Raw genomic sequence first — 16,431 nt, 5'->3', positions numbered from 1 at the left:
TCCCTGGTCAGGAAACTAGATCCCACATGCTGCAACTAAATATACCGAGTGCTGCAACTAAGACCCGGTACAGCCAAACAAATAAATAAGAAAAAAAGCTTAACATGTGAAATTAAAATAGTTCATGGTTTTAAAGTAATACCTGAACTTTGCTCCTGAACATTTATCTCCTTTGTTTTAGTAAATAAGTTTATAAAGAAGAAATGCCAAGACATTCATGCTTGTGGTCTGGTGTTTGGAGGTCTGGGTTATACATCTGATGGATCATCTTCTGATTCTAAAACTGTCTTCGTAAGTGAGCCACGTGTATGACAAAAAAGGTTTTGAAGGTGTGAGGGAGTAGTTTGAAGAACCAGTAGAAGAGAAATCCCTTGCTGGTTTTCTAATCTGCTGCCTTTAAAAAGTAATAACAATAGCCACAGGCGTATAGGACACAGTTAATGTCTGAAACAGCTCCACAACTTTGCTTTCATACAAGAAAGTCAACCCCACATTCCTACCTAAAAATAAGCTTGATGCTAGACTGAGATAATCTTTTAAAATATGAAACATGGAGTTCTAAATGTGGAATACATGGGCATATACAAATAGATGTGTGCTCTAAAAGTAAGTGCTTTTGTCTTCAATAGAATTCTGTGACCAAGGACAAGAACTTTCACTTTTATAACAGGTTACTGTTGCTTGGCTACAATATTAGTTAGGAAATTTGAACATTTAAACATTTCCTCAAAAAAAAAAAAAAAAAAATTTCCTCCAGCAGAACTTTCTTGGCTTCTGAGATGTTAGGACTCCTACTATGTGTTTCTGTGGAGCTTAGCCCCCTGTACTGACTCCTTCATGTTATGAAGTGTACTATATTAGAATTTCTTCAAGCTGCTCAATTTTTAAAAAACTTTTATTGAGAAGACTTGTATTTTTAAGAAAATAGAATTTATGTTTTCTTCCAAATGGGACAATCTGTTGGAGACATCGGTGGCTCTCAGTTTATTTTGTAGTACTTTTATCTAGATCCTATTTAGCCTATTAAAGTTACACCTATTCCTCAGTAGAATTAATTTCTTTTACAAATATAGTGTATCATTTTTTATGATACACTAACATACTGCAGTAAGGCACATACACAAAACATCCTGAAAACATAGGCTTTTTAACTCACTTTCAACCACTATGTTGTGATAAAATGATTACAAGAAATTCCTGTTTGAACTTACCCTGGTGGGCAGCTGAGCACCACTGAGTTAAAACTGTACTAGAGTTTGCAATGATGTAACTATGGTAGTTACAAATAAATTAACATGTTTGGGGAAATTATACTATGATCATTTTGTGATTTCATCTTACATATTTAAGTATATAATAAGATTAGCATGTAAAATTATTATAGAAATTGGAGGATATTTGTCAAATAACAAATGAAAAACGAGTTCGTTTTTGTGATAAAGTTGGGTTCTTTTCTCACAACTTTGAACATAATTTCAGGTAGATTCAAGATTTTTAGTGTATAAAATAACATTTTAAGAAAAGATCACAAAAGTACTAAAAATGGACTGAGTTTTTTTTTTTTTTTTAATAGTATCAGAGTGAGTAAGGATACCTAAGCAAGACTTTTAGAAATCTAAACACTGTGATAGAAAAGATTAATGAATACAATTATATGTAATAAAAATTTCTGAACATTCTGTAAATGAGGTTAAAAGACAAAGTGGGGTAAAGTATTTAGTGTTTTCAACAGAAATGACCGAGAACTAATATGCCTTTTATAGCTCTCGTGTACAAGTCAGAAAGACAACAGAAATTTCACTTCAAAGAAATGAAAATTAAAACCACAACACGGAATCATTTTTTTACTTTTCAGACTGAAAGGTCAAAAGTTTTGATGCAATATTGAGCTGAAAAGGGTGTGAAATCTATAAGATGCTGGTGGTGAGAGTGTAAATTGGTGTAAGCTCCTTATAAGTCAAGTTGGCTCTGTCAAAAGATGCATGCTCTTGGGCCCTATCAGCAGTTTCACTGATAGAGTTTATCCTGTGGATAATGGCATACATATACACAGATATATTTACAGAACTATTGATTGCAGCATTATTCTTGGTAACAGAGGATTGGTAGCGGTGGTTTAGTCAATAAGTCATGTCCATCTCTTGCAGTGCCATGGACTGAAACCCGCTAGGCTCCTCTGTCCATGGGATTTTCCCAGACAAGATTACTGCAGTGGGTTGCCATTTCCTTCTCCAGAACAGCAGATTGTAAACAACCTAAATGTTTATCAGCAGAAGCCCCTAGTTAAAGTAGAAGCATTTCAGTACAGTAATTCTGTGCAGCCATTTAAAAAGACCATGTGTTGTTCAGGCTCTATCTCCAAGATATGATGCTAAATGAAAACTAGCAAGATACAGGACAGTGTGTAGAATGCTTCTAGTGGAGAGTACTGGCTAGATACACATATAGTATCTCTGAAGGGAGAGTCAGACTGCGTCTGGGAAGAGGGAGTTGGGGTTGGGAGTGAGAGGGAGATTTTTCAATGTATCCTCTTGTTCTTTTTGCATTTTTATTTATTTATTTATTTATTTTCCTTTTTGCATTTTTAAAAAGCATATGCTCGGCTTCCCTGGTGGCTCAATGGTAAAGAATGTGCCTGCCAATGCAGGAGACATGAGTTCGATCCCTGGTCTGGGACGATCCCCCATACCTTGGAGCAATTAAGCCTGTGTGCCACAAGCATTGAGCCTGTGCTCTGGAGCCCGAGAACCACAACCATTGAAGTCCATGCGCCCTAGAGCCTGTGCTCTGCAAAAGAGAAGCCACTGCAATGAGAAGCCCAAGCACCGCAACCGAAGAGTAGCCCCTGCTTGTGGCAACTAGAGAAAAGCCTGTGCAGCAGTGAAGACCCAGTGCAGCCAAATATTTAAAAAAAGAAAGAAAACGCGTGCTACATATTTTTCTACAAAAGCAGGAAAAAAAATCATGCTTTAAAAAAAAAAAACCCCGTGTTTTGGTTTTTCTTTGGCCTGCTGGATCTTCATTGCCGCGGGGGCTTTCTTTAGTTGCAGTGATGGGGGGAGGGGTACTGTCGATGGTGGCCCAGGCGCTTCTCACTGCGGTGGTTTCTGTTGTTGCAGAGGGTGGGCTCTAGGGTAGGCGGGGTTCAGCAGTTGTGGCTCACAGGCTTTGTTGCTTCACAGCATGTGGGCTCTTCCCAAATCAGGAATCAAACCTGTGTCTCCTGCATTGGCAGACAGATTCTTTACCACTGAGCCACCAGGGAAGCCCCCCCATGCTTTTGTTTGTTTGTTTGTTTTAATTGGAGGCTAATTACTTCACAGTATTGTAGTGGGTTTTGCCATACATTGACTTGAATCAGCCATGGGTGTACATATGTCCCCCCATCCTGAACCCCTCTCCCACCTCCCTCCTCATTCCATCCCTCAGGGTCACCCCAGTACACCAGCCCTGAGCGCCCTGTCTCGTGCGTTGAACGTGGATTGGAGATCTATTTCACATATGGTAATATACATGTTTCAGTGCTATTCTCTCAAATCATCCCACCCTCGCCTTCTCCCACAGAGTCCAAATGTCTGTTCTTTACATCTGTGTCTCTTTTGCGGTCTCACATACAGGGTCGTCGTTACCATCTTTCTAAATTCCATATATCTGCATTAATATACTGTATTGGTGTTTTTCTTTCTGACTTACTTCACTCTGTATAATAAGCTCCAGTTTCATCCACCTCATTAGAACTGATTCAAATGCATTCTTTTTAATAGCTGAGTAGTATTCCATTGTGTTTATGTACCACAGCTTTCTTACCCATTCGTCTGTCGATGGACATCTAGATTGCTTCCATGTCCTGGCTATTATGAACAGTGCTGCGATGAACATTGGGGTGCACGTGTCTCTTTCAATTCTGGTTTCTTCGGTGTGTATGCCAGGCCGTGGGATTACTGGGTCGTATGCCCCCATGCTTTTTAAATAAGGCAGTTCAGCCATGTTAACAGTTTAAAACATTGTCGTGTAAGTAATTCAGGTCAGAAATTAAGCAATCCAGGCTTTAAAATGTCTGCATTTCCCATCTGACTACTGTTATGTCAGAAGGGGAGTAGAATGCAGTTTCTAAAGAGGTCAGGAGAGCTGGGCTAAATACGGCATAGGGTAACTTTAATAAAAGAGGAGGTATTTCTAAAACTGATGGTCCTAGCTGTAACCCTCTATTGTTCAGTTGTGTCTGACTCTTTGCAACCCCATGGACTGTAGCACGCCAGGCCTCCCTGTCCCTCACCATCTTCTAGAGTCTCCCAAAGTTCATGTCCATTGCATTGGTACATTTATACAGTCCATTACAACTGTATAAAAAGCTGTAACCCTCTAGCGAATGCATTATTCTCAAAGTATAAAAAGAATTTCCCAGTGTTATTGTAACTATTCCAGTTCTCAGGTGACCTTTGGGATCAGAATTGCTCTATTTAAAGACATGGCCCAGGAAACAGTGAATGCTAGACAGTAAGCCTCTATTTATATCTTTTAAAAAGTAGCAGCTCACATTGGAGCAGCACAAGGCTATTAGGTACAGTTTTAAATAGAAATTTACTCTCATGCCAAAATTCTGCTGGGAATAGAAGTAACTTCTAGAGGCACCATTACTAGTTTAAGTGAGTGCTTTTTAGGGCCAAGATATTGCCTCCTGGTACCAGAGTACTGAAAGTGTATTCTGTAGCTTTAATGTCAAGATAACTTGCTGCATATGTTTGGTGGTTTAGGAAGCCATTGTCTTCATGATTGTAATTTAAGAACTTCTAAGTGGTGACCCTGAAAACCGTGTTTGTGAATGTGGTCTTTGTTTTTCTCATATCAGTAAGAAAAATCCCAAGACAGCCAACATCACAAGAATTGTTGGCAAAACTACATTGGGAGACTCATTTTAAATCTTGGCCTTGGAAAGAAATTATCCCCACATGCTGAAACCTGAAAGAGCTTAATAACCAAACTTACCTAGAACATGTGACACATTATGCTATGCATTTTGTTTTTGTTTGGAAAGTGGTAGTCCCTCAGTAGTGTCTGACTCTTTTGCGACACCATGGACTGTAGCCTGCCAGGCTTCTCTGTCCATGGAATTCTCCAAGCAAGAATACTGGCATGGGAAGCCATTCCCTTCTCTAGGGGATCTTCCCGAGCCAGGGATCAAACCTGGGTCTCTTGCATTGCAGGCAGATTCTTTACCATCTGAGCCACCAGGGAAACCCATGCACTCAATAACCTTAATCTTTTTTCTCTCTAGAGAGTGAAGTAGATTGTTTTGTAGCCTAGTGAGAGAGTTGTCGAGTGGCAGTAAAAATCATTCATGTAGTAAGTAATTACTAAGGACCTGCTATGTGCCAGGCACTGTTCTGGGCATAGGGTACATGACATGAACAGACAAGTGCCTGCTCTTATGGAATTTAGATTCTGACAAAATGTGTAACATGTCATATGATGGGAAGTGCTCTGGAGAGAAGCGGGGGAGGCGGATGGTTCATTTTAATTAGGGTGGTCAGAGGCAGCCTCACTAAGCTGACAGTTGAACAGAGGTCTAAAGAACATGATGGAGCTGGTCAGAGCTGAGCATCCAAGCAGAAAGTACACTGAGCCCAGAGGCCCTGAAACATGTTTTTCTGGCTTGTTCTAGAATCAGCAGGAAGACCAGTATGGGTGGCGTGGAGCAGGGGTGGGGAGAAGGCAGTAGAAAATGAAGTCGGGGCCACTTAGAACTTCATGTGCCACGTTAAGGACTTTGACTTTTACTCTGAGAAGGGAAACTATAGAAGGATTTTTGAGAAGAGTGACATTTTTAAATGATCCCTCACCACTTGTTTAATGGTAGACTTGTAGGGGACTTGAGCTGATTTTGGTGGTTGGAGAGATCAGCAGCGTATCTTTAAGTAGGTTAAATTGCAGGTCCTGGTAAGATACCTTAGTAAATGTCAGGCAGGTGGTTAGCTAGTCGAGACTGGAACTCAGGATAGAAATTTGGGCTTTAAAGCCGTGAGCCTGGATAAGATGACAAGGGAGTAGAAAAGAAAACGTGGGCATGCCACCTCTTAGAAATTGAGTAGATGCCCCAAAGAGGAACCAGCAAAGGGCATATGAAAAGCTGGTGAGGAAGAAGACTAACAGAAAGGTATCTAGAATTGGGCGCTTTAGCCACTTGTGGCTGTTGAATTAAAATGTAAAAAATCCAGTTCCTCAGTCACACTAGCCGCATCTCAAGGGCTCGTTTCATGTGGCTTCTGGCTGTTGACAGGGACAGGACAGATAGAGGACATTTACATCATCACTAAAATTCTACTGAGCAGTACTGTTCCAGAAGCCAACAGAAGAAAATACTTCAAAGACAAGGGAGTGTGTCCAGAAGTAATTTGAGGGGGAGTTCCCTGATGGTCCAGTGGTTAGGATTCCATGCTTTCAGTGCCAAGGGTGTGGGTTCAGTCTCTGGTCAGGAAACCAAGATCCCCCAAGGAATGGCATGGCCAAAAAAAGTAATTTGAGTGCTTGCTTTGGCAGCACATATACTAAAATTGGAACGATACAGAGAAGATTAGCATGGCCCCTGCGCAAGGATGACACGCAAATTCGTGAAGTGTTCCATATTTTTAGGCACAGCTTAAACCAAAAAAAAAAAAATTTGAAGACTGAGACTTGACACTGGGTTTAGTTATATGTAAATGACTGGCAACCTGTTGACAAGAGAGCGACTTTGATAGAGTCAGAGACAAAAACCTGACAGAAGTGTGTTCAGGATAAATTGGACGATAGGAATTAGAATCAGAAAATACAGACATCTCGTTCCCCACCGTGAGCTTGGGCTGGCAGCTGTCTGCAGTCTACCTGGTGTGGTCCTGTCTACACTGACATCCCTGCCACTGAGGGTCCTGACATGCCCGGCCTGCAGCTCCCAGTGCCCCGTGCCCAGATCCATTCCGAGCCACTACAGGAGCAGTCAGGACCGTGGATGTTGCCACTGGGCCCAGCTCCTGCTTCCTGTTTCCTCCTGCCTGGGGCTGGGCCTTGCCACACCTGGAGAACTACAAGAAGCAGGAGTCCTCTCCTTTATCTGTGACCTGGCCACCCCCAGCCTGAACTGATCATGTCTACTGCATTCCTGGCTGGCCTCCCCTAGAACTTGGCCTTCAGTTACAGTGACCTTCTGCATCTGACCTTCATGACCTCTCTCCATGGCTGACATCCCAGGACCACACATATTAGTTTATAAGGCTCTGCTCAGTAGGGCTCCTTGTAACAAGTGTATTTAAACCTTGGGGGAAAATATTTTGAAAAAGGATATATAGACACCTTTTTAAAGATTTGCAGAATTCAAACAGCTGGCGTGAGCCTACCATGAAATGTTTGTTAACACTGTTCTAAAGAGAACTCTCAATGACTAACAGTTGAGGCTTTATGGTGCATAAAAACCCCTGGCCCAAAAGAAAAAAATAAAACAACACTCCAGTGCAGTGACTCTCAACCCTAACAGACTTGCTTGAAGAGCTCTCAAAACATGATTGCCTTGGCCCCTCTCCCAGGGATTGATAGCTGGGAAGGGATCCTAGCATTGTTTATATGAGGAGTTTTGCAGTTTTGTTTATTTCCTTGAGTGATTCTAATATTCAGACACAGTTCAAGACCTACTCACTGCCTTAGACCAAAACAACAATATCAATGCATGATGATTCCCAACCATGGTCTAGAATTATGTAAAACATTATAAGCATATTGGAGAACTTATAAAGTATGGTACATATTTGATGCAAAAATCAGTCATGTGGTATTGTGGTAACCTTTTCTGCCAGTGTTAGATTGAGAATGTTAAATCCATCAAGAAGAAAATCAGCAGTAGATAATTCTAACAAAGACTTTAACACAACTCATGGTGAACAAACATACAGGTTTGATTATTCTGTGGGTGCTGTCACTTCAGAGCACTTTATCTGATGATTCCACTTTCCCAAAGAAAAATGATTATGAAATTTTGTTTGAAATTTATGAAAGCTTTGTTTGAAGTAGAATCAAATTCTAAGGGAATCACGTTTTTCCCTTTAAAACTGTCGTGTTTTGTTTTTTTTTTTAATGACTTTTTGTCCATGCAGGGTCTTCAGTTGCTGCATGGGCTTTTCTCTAGTTGCGGCAAACAGGGCTCCTCTCTAGTTGCAGCATGTGGGAGAGTTGCGGTGTGTGGGCTTCTCATCGTGGTGGCTTCTCTTGTTGCAGAGCACAGCCTCTGGGGTGCGTGGGCTTCAGTAGTTGTACACTTGGGCTCAGTAGTTGTGGTTACGGGCTCTAGAGGGGCCTTGACAAGTGCCTCAACTTTTGTGGGACCGTTTCCTCCCCTCAGTCATGTCTGACTCTTCAGACATGACCCCATGGAGGCCAGGTTCCTCTGTCCATGGGATTTCCCAGTCAAGAACACTGGAGTGGGTTGCCATTTCCTTCTCCATGTAGCGTCTTTAAAACCAGAAAATGTCCCCAAATTCCCTGGCAGTCCAGTGGTTAGGACTCCATGCCCCCACTGTAGGGAGCACAGGTTCAATCCCTGCTTGGGGAATGAAAATCCTGCATGGTGCTCTGCATGGCAAAAAAAAAAAAGGACTGAGTGTTTACTTAGCAAATTCCAAAATACTAGAATTTTAAGTCTAAGAAAGTCTACCTCAATAAAATAAGGAATTACTACAAGACAAATAGCAAACTCACAAACCTTTCATTACATCATTTGTAAAACAAAAAGTGATGGAAATAATGTTCTTAAACGATTTCCAAACTAGCACTGCCTTAGGACAAATCAAATAAAACAAGAAACTGTGCAGTGACTTCTTAATGTCTTTTGATAAGCAGTATAGTAGAATGATGTAGCTGGAGATCTGAAGCCAGATTAGCCTGGGTTCAAATCCTGGCTCTTCCACTAGCGGTGTGACCAACAGCAAGTTATTAATTCTGTGTGCCTCAGGCTTCCTCGTTTCCTCTTCTGTAAAGTGGTACTAGTACCAACACGTGCTTGCATCATAGAACTCTAATGCAGCATGAATGTGTATATCTCAGGAATCTGCCTGCAGCCATGCAAACTTTTAGTAAGTACTCAAAAGATGCAAGTGATTTGGTTACCTGACCCTTGGAAAAACACATATTTCAAACTGTTGCTTAATTTGAAGACTCAGTGTATTAGCGTCTTATAGCAAAAAAACATTTCAGTAACTAGACCTTTGGAAGTAGTAAAGGAGAGAAATGAGACTACTGGAGAAGAATCTTATTGTGCCTCTCCTGAGTTACAATGGCACCTGCTTTATCTTTCAAGTAAAAGCTTCCTATGGAATGCTCAGCCTTCCATTCTGGTCAAACCTGACTTGAAGTTGCTTGAAAACTTTTTGATTTTCAGTGGTTCATACAAATTGAGAAAAACCTTTCTCAGTTCTTTTCCATTTATTAGCATGGTTAGGCAGACAGTACCCAGTGCTGAAACATCTGTCATCTGTGAGAAGCCCTACAGCTCAGGGATTAGGACTAAAGGCATCAGATGCCAGGTTAGACTCTGGCTTTGCTTCTTGGCTATGTGACCTCCGGCAAGTTACAGAACTGCGGCTCACTGTCCTTAATGTAAAATCTGGATAATAATAACTTATTTCATAGGGCTATTGGAGGACTAAATGAGTTGATTCATGTTAAAGCTCTTAGAGCCCAAGAGAAGCACCAAAAAATGTTACGATTCTTATTAAAAATCAGTGTAAAACATTTCTCTGGTATTGATGACATAACTATAAAAATATATCTTGATCTCACCCAGAAAAAAAAAGGAAAAAAAAAATCCTAAAATCTAGTTTTCCATTTTTCAGTTATTTGTATTGTTACCAGACATGAGGTAGTGAGTACAAATGCAAAAGAGGCAGTACAGGGATCACATCTTCATGCAGTTAACCTATTGCCTGAAGACTAGACCTTAGGCAGAAAAGAAAATCAGAGGGATGGTGACTTGAGAGCATCGTTTAGACAGCACACATCTGACAGGGACTGAACTATTTTCATTGGACACCTTGTTTCCACCTTCTATATGTTAGATTGCTCAGCTTTCAAACATTGTCTTTCCCCAAGTAGTTTTTTTTTTTTAAGTTGCATTAATAATTCTAGCTAATGGATAGCGCCGGTATCATTACCAAAAGGAAGATCACATTTTGCTTCTCAAGACACCCATCACCTCAATAATTTCATACCAATTTCTCACAAGCTAGTAGCAAATGAGCATAGTGCCTTAGCTACAATGGGATGAACTGGTGTTTTAGTTTGAAGAATTTTAAAGCAAGCCAAGTAATTGTATAAAATTTAAATTTTATGACCATGTTTGGACCTTTTTACATTAAGCACAATGGAAATGTTCATATTCATTTTTCCCCAAAGGAAAATTTTCTGAATTATCACTATGTTGCACAGTAAAATAAAAATATGAGTCCAGGTACTTATTCAAGTTTCTAAGGAATGCAAATAACAGATAAAATTTTACTTCCAAAATCTGAAGTCATCCACATGATTTTGTAGTACTGATTCTCAGTCTTCACCTAAAAATTCATTATTCAGATAAAGTTAGCCCCCTAGCCACATTCTTTAAAAAGCTTCTGCCCCACCACAACTTCCTGAGATCTGTGAAGAAACTGCAGTCTTGTGATCAGGCTCCATATCGTACTGGCAGTTTTGTACTTGTAAGGAAAAAATGATGACAGATTTTATGTGTCAATCAGTTGTAGTCTGCTGATCTGATTAGAAGCCTTGACAAATGCTTGGTGGCGATTGCATATAACTGCCAAGCATATGGGAATGATACAGTAGCCCACCGTTTTGGGGTCAGCTCTTGTACAAGAGTAAAGGAATAAAAACATCTGTAAGTAAGGTATCAGAAAAACAATTGTCCAGAACCAAAAAGGCAGGGAGAGTAACCGAGTTTTCAAGGAGTGTGTCCACGTGGTTCCTTCAAGGGGCTCCTCTGGGTGCTGTTGAATGTGTTCCAAGGCCAGCCTGTTGTAAGTCTCATTGATTTCAAAAACGTAGTAAAATGCTGCTGCACTTGCTAATAGATACAGTCCCACTCCGATCCATCCCATCCGCTGACGGAAATTCATCATTCTCCATGCTCTGTGCCTTCCAATTAAAAACAACAACTCAGTTAGGGTCTAGTAATGCTGTCATGGCAACTATTCCAAATATACTTAACTTTTTTTCCCCAGTGAGCTCTAAAATACCCCATAACGCACTTGAGGTTTTAAATAACTAAATTTACATATATTAAGAAATGTAAACAACTTACAGGTTGTTTTATGTAATAGATATGATAAAGTTTCATTATATATTGAGCATGCTTTTTATTGAAGCCCACAGATAAATCACTATATCTGACTTAAACAGGTCCAGCACACCGCCCCTTAAACTGTAATTAATTTCCTACGGAACATTTCACTGTTAACAGTTAAGATATTTTCTGATTTAATAGTATTGCTGCAGACATGAATGCTTGGTTCTTCAAGTCAAACCTATGTCGGAGCCCCCAAGTTAAGACAGTAACTCTTAAACACTTACAGTGGTCCCGAAAATCTTCCTGTTCCCACGGCAAGCGTTAAAGAGTCACTCAGTTCTGAATAATCGGGTTGCTTTGGCATTTCAGAGAAAAAGCCACCATAAAAGAAATCCCCCGGGGTCACCGGCTGGGAGAATGGTGAGCACGGCCAGCCTGGAGCAAAGACTAAGTGTGATTAAGCACAGCGTGACTGCAGCCGGTCACGCGGCGGGCTGGCCCCCGTCGCTGCTGCCCGAGCTCCAGCCTGTGTTGCTCGGCCCAGCCGGGAGGCTTCCCCCGACACCTGGGCCTTCCCTGCAGCCGGCCCCGCCCCCTGTCGCGCAGCGGGGACCGCTGGCCGCGACCAGGGCTGCGCAGGCGGCGCCAGACCCGGGCCTCTCCGCCTTGCAGCGCCGAGAGCCCAGTGCCGGGCAGCGGCCACCGGCCGAGGTTGCAGAGCTGGGCAGGTCCCGGGTCTCACCTCCTGTCCGGGTTGGCCCGCCTGCCCGCCGTCCCGGATGCTGCCACACTCGGGGCTTCCGGCTCAGGCCGGAAGCGCGCGTGCCCCGCCCCCTCCCCGTGACGTCAGGCCGCGGCAACACCTCCTCCAGCGCGCTCCAATCGCTCCTGCTGTCTCGTTGGCAAAAGTTGCGGAGGCGCGGGTGGTGGCAAAGAGCCCCTTCTGGTGGGCGGCCGTCCGGGCCTGGCCGCTTCAGCCCTCCTCAAAGCTTCGCCCTAGTGCTTCTCTCGCGATTCTGGTTCCCCAGCTGTTTCGCCCCGCGGAAAACTCCGCAGCGTCGGGCGGTCAGCTGTCCCGCGGCGCGCCTCTGCTATCCTCCTCGGGTGTGCGTCGAGTGAAGAAGAGGCCGGCCCTAGCGTTCCTCGGGCCTAGTGGTCCGGGAAGCGTCGCGAGCAGGCCCTGGTGCCTCGACTGCAGGCGATGGACACCGACAGCTAGACCCGAGGCTCCGAGATGTTCCGGTGACTCCTTGCCGCAGTGGGACTGGCCGCAGGCGCGGGTGCGCGGGCCTTCTCCGGGCTCGAGTCTCGGGTCATTCATTGACACCTTCAAACTGACCTGACTGCCTCGTCCTCGCAGCCCGTCGAAACTCCGGACATTGACCAGACTTAACTCTAGTACCGCGAAGAAATACTGTGAATTGCGGTGGTATCAGTGGTGTGGGAAAAATTGGAATTTAAATCTGTTGTTTGGGGCACCATGACGCTGAGGCTCTTAGGAGACTGGTGTAGGGAGATGGATGTGAACTCACGGAAAGCGCCTTTGGTTGCCGACATCGCCCAGACCTGTGATGTGGCAGAAATCTGCGAGCTGGTGTAGCCCCCTTGGGGGAGTACCGACTCCTCGGGACATCGTCCCGGAGGGACGAGATCAGGAATGTAGCCTTAATATGACTTACTGAGGAGACAAATCTTGCTCTGGTCCCTAAGGAGATATCCGGAGGCGGGGGTGCCTGAAGAGTGATCATTAAGCCCCCTAATCCAGATAGTGAATTTTTAAGCAGATTAAATGAACTCTTAGAGGGGGAGGGCGTGACATTGTTAGGTTAGGGTGAGGGTGAGTTTACCAGAGCTCTTGCCTATGGAAACGACCCTTTGATCTACACTAGGATGTGATCCTAGGAATGCGGGCCCCTTTGATGGCTGACAGTTCTTGAGGCTCTTCAGCCTGCCCTTCAACACCTGAAATACAAAAAACCGAAAGTTTTCTCAGGCAGTGATCCTCCAGAGCCAGAAGAAGAGTGAATCCTGGCTGTTTCATACTACCCAAATGATGAGGTTATGAAAGACGTAAGATGCTGAAAAAAGAAGGCGATTGCTAGAGAGCTTTAGAGACCCAGCATCCAGTATCATTTGTGTCCTCCAGATAAACAATCCTTTACTCACAACTCCTGAATGCCTGCAGGCTCTGGGAGTTGCAGGTCAAATACCTGACCACTTAGGAGAAGGAGGGAGAAAATTGCTTAGGTACTAAGGCTGGAGACTTGACTACAGAAACTGGTAGAGAGAGGAGCCTTTGAGTGAACATGGAGCAGGTCCTTACTGGAGCAGTCCACGGAACACCGCGCAGGCAGGCTTCGTAGAGTTACTGACACTAATAAAGTATGAAGAGGCAGCTGAAGAGGAGGAGGATGCCCTCCTCCAGGCAGGACTTGAGGGACATTTCACCTGAATCTTGGGAAATCAGGAAGGGCCATCTTCAGCAAGCAGAGCATAGAGGCAGAACAGTCTGTATACTCAGTGATAGACAGTAACCTACCTTGTGCTGCCGAGTAACTCATGTTTGTGCAGTTCTTCGTATAATCCTTTGTCATTTCTGTGCCTGTGTGATGTCTCCTAAATGTCTCTCTAGTCATTGATTAGAAGGGTGTAGCCATGGATTTGTTTTTCAGTCATTCACAGTTGTACAGAAAGTGTCATCACTACACACATGTGATACTCTGAGAGGACGTCCGGGCGTGGCTCAGGTGCACGTGCTGATCAGATCTCCTTCAGATGTCGGCTTGTGTGATAGTAGGGCGGCCAGTATAGCTGTCCGATGTGATGATGCGTCATAGGTAGTTTTTAGGTGTGCATGTGTGTGTTAGTCACTCAGTCATGTCTGACTATGCAACCCCATGGACTGTAGCCCGCCAGGCTCCTCTGTCCATGGAATTCTCCAGGCAAGAACACTGGAGTGGGTTGCCATTCCCTTCTCCAAGGGATCTTCCCGACCCAGGGATTGAACCCGGGTTTCCAGCACTGCAGGCAGATTCTTTACATCTGAGCCACCAAGGATGTCCAGTTAGGTAAGTTTGGCCCTATATTAATCATGAAGATCATGAGCGGTGGTTTTTATTTTCTGTGTGAATAGGAATCTATGCCATCAAAACAAGAGGCAGAATTCAATGCTGTAGTTGGTGAGTTTGCAGCTGCCATCTCTAACCCCAGATTTCTCATGTGCGTCATCAAAGCATCTAGTTGTGAATGTCATATTAATAGGTTGCATTCAATTATAGATTGAATTCAGTTCAATTATAGATGTGAATTTATAAAATAAACAAATGTGAATAAAATGACCTTTTTACCTATTTTGTTTATGCCAGGTTTCCAAGAGCGATTTCACTTGAACAAGGTGTTCCAAAAGCATGAATCTGAAAGCCACTGAATTTGCACAGTCTTAGTCCTTTGGACACTTAGTCCCTTGGACACTTTCCTCCTGGTGCCCAGGGGTAGGGAGTAGTTTTCAAACTGAGAATGCTGGTGGGACCTTCTCCTGAAGCACAATGGAATGAAATGAGACTGCACAAATGATTGCAAGTAGCAGGTCCCAAGGTATCAATGTGTTGAATCTGGAGGGTGAAGGGAAAGACAGGATCATTGCATACCTCTGGATGGCAAACTAGACTAAATGGTCCATGTACTTCCTCACTTAATCCTTGTAAAAATCCTGCAAAATGGGGAAACAACTAGTTTCAGAATTCTGTCATCTGCCTTACTGCAAGACCCGTGTTCTTCCCACTGCCAAGAAAGAGAAACAGTCCTAAGGGTGTCTGGACCCAGCCTCACAAGGGAAGTCGGGCAGATTGTTAACAACATTTAATAATTAGTGTGGACTACATCTTTCTTTTTTTAAAACAAATGAACGAACGAACATATTTATTTGGCTGTGACTGGTCTTAGTTGCAGCATGCAGGCAGCATGCAAAATCTCTAGTTGTGGCACTCAGGATCTTGTTTTTAGTTGTGGCATATGGGATCTAGTTCCCTGACTAGGCATTGAACCCAGGCCCTCAGCAGTGAGAGTGCGGAGTCCAAACCGTTGACCACCAGAAAAGTCCCTAGACAACATCTTTCTTAAACACTACTGCCAACTGGACGCTGTAATGAGGAGCATGAGAACCTGTGAAACCAGTGGGCAGCAGGGAGGGTGGACATGGGCTAGTGATTTGGTCTCAAAAAGGAAGAATGAAAGCATGAAAGTTGAAAATTGCTGAAAGATCATACTGAAAGTCTTTAATAAAAATATCCCCAAAGAACCAGTTTTGGGATATACACTTTTGGGTTTAGATACAAAGTCATAGTATAATGTTTCTGTAATGAATAAATATCATGCTTTCATTCTTCATAAATTCACCTGTGTTCCCCCTACAGAAGGTTAAATACATATCAGACCATCTTGTTGCACCTCCTTAAATGTATGTAATTTTAACTTGTCAAATACAAGTGTGTAATAAAGTGTGTTTGTCACTTTGTTATGTCCAACTCATTGTGACCCTGTGGACTGTAGACAACCAGACTCCTTTGTCCATGGAATTCTCCAGTAAAGAACTTTGAAGAGGCTAGCCATTCCCTTCTTCAAAGGATCTTCCTGATCCAGGGATCAAACCCGATTCTTTACTATCTGAGCCACCAAGGAAACCCAAAAGTGAGGAAAATGAAGCTAAACAGGAGATGACACATAGACTCTGGATAAAATCAGAGATATAACTCCGATCTTGTTTATATGCATATAGTCATTTGCCATCTTAGGAAGTGGTATTAGCTGTGTTTTGCTGACAGACATTGTGAATGTGTGCACACATAGGTGTTAATAAATGCTGCACCCCTCCTGCATGTGAAGCATTGAGATGGAGGGGGGTGATTGTATAATTAAATTTAGGTTATAAGCCCAGCCATGGAGAGAGATCTACCCAGAGTCAATAACAGCTGACTTTGAACACTTGCTGTGGACTAAGCACTGAACACCACCGAGTGCATTTGGTCCTCCAACAATACTGAAAGCAAAGCTTTTTGTTTTCCCACTTTACAGATGAAAGGGAGGCAAAGAGAAGTCAAGTAACTTGCCCAGGCTTTCCTAACTAAGTGGCAGCG

At 43.1% G+C, this 16,431-nt stretch overlaps 1 protein-coding gene and 1 non-coding gene across 3 annotated transcripts; one reads left to right on the top strand and one right to left on the bottom strand.

Moving 5' to 3' along the window:
• The first annotated feature begins 6,521 nt into the window (after positions 1-6,521).
• Positions 6,522-6,628, top strand: LOC122707280. The gene has a single exon (XR_006344792.1). It is a non-coding gene; the product is annotated as a U6 spliceosomal RNA (small nuclear RNA).
• Positions 6,629-10,327: 3,699 nt separating this feature from the next.
• TMEM251 (transmembrane protein 251) lies at positions 10,328-12,166 on the bottom strand. 2 transcript variants are annotated; one of them, XM_043922318.1, is made up of 2 exons: positions 12,042-12,166; positions 10,328-11,148 (listed from the first exon to the last, which is right to left on the bottom strand). In XM_043922318.1, the coding sequence occupies exon 2, from the start codon at positions 11,130-11,132 to the stop codon at positions 10,737-10,739; it is 396 nt and encodes a 131-aa protein (XP_043778253.1). In that variant the 5' UTR covers positions 11,133-11,148; positions 12,042-12,166; the 3' UTR covers positions 10,328-10,736. The 2 variants fall into 2 exon arrangements, with proteins under 2 accessions (XP_043778253.1, XP_043778252.1); XM_043922317.1 differs by having other exon boundaries at positions 11,584-12,107.
• Positions 12,167-16,431: the final 4,265 nt, after the last annotated feature.

Source organism: Cervus elaphus, chromosome 13, assembly GCF_910594005.1.
Source record: "Cervus elaphus chromosome 13, mCerEla1.1, whole genome shotgun sequence".
NCBI lineage: Eukaryota > Metazoa > Chordata > Mammalia > Artiodactyla > Cervidae > Cervus > Cervus elaphus.
This window is presented reverse-complemented; position numbering and strand designations above follow the sequence as displayed.

Bases quoted from the DNA above. Each gene is read 5' to 3' on its own strand.
- TMEM251 (XM_043922317.1), bottom strand. From the start codon at position 11,663: ATGCCAAAGCAACCCGATTATTCAGAACTGAGTGACTCTTTAACGCTT. The intron at 11,149-11,583 runs GTAAGTGTTTAA...TTTAATTGGAAG, and splicing joins GGAAGATTTTCGGGACCACT to GCACAGAGCATGGAGAATGA.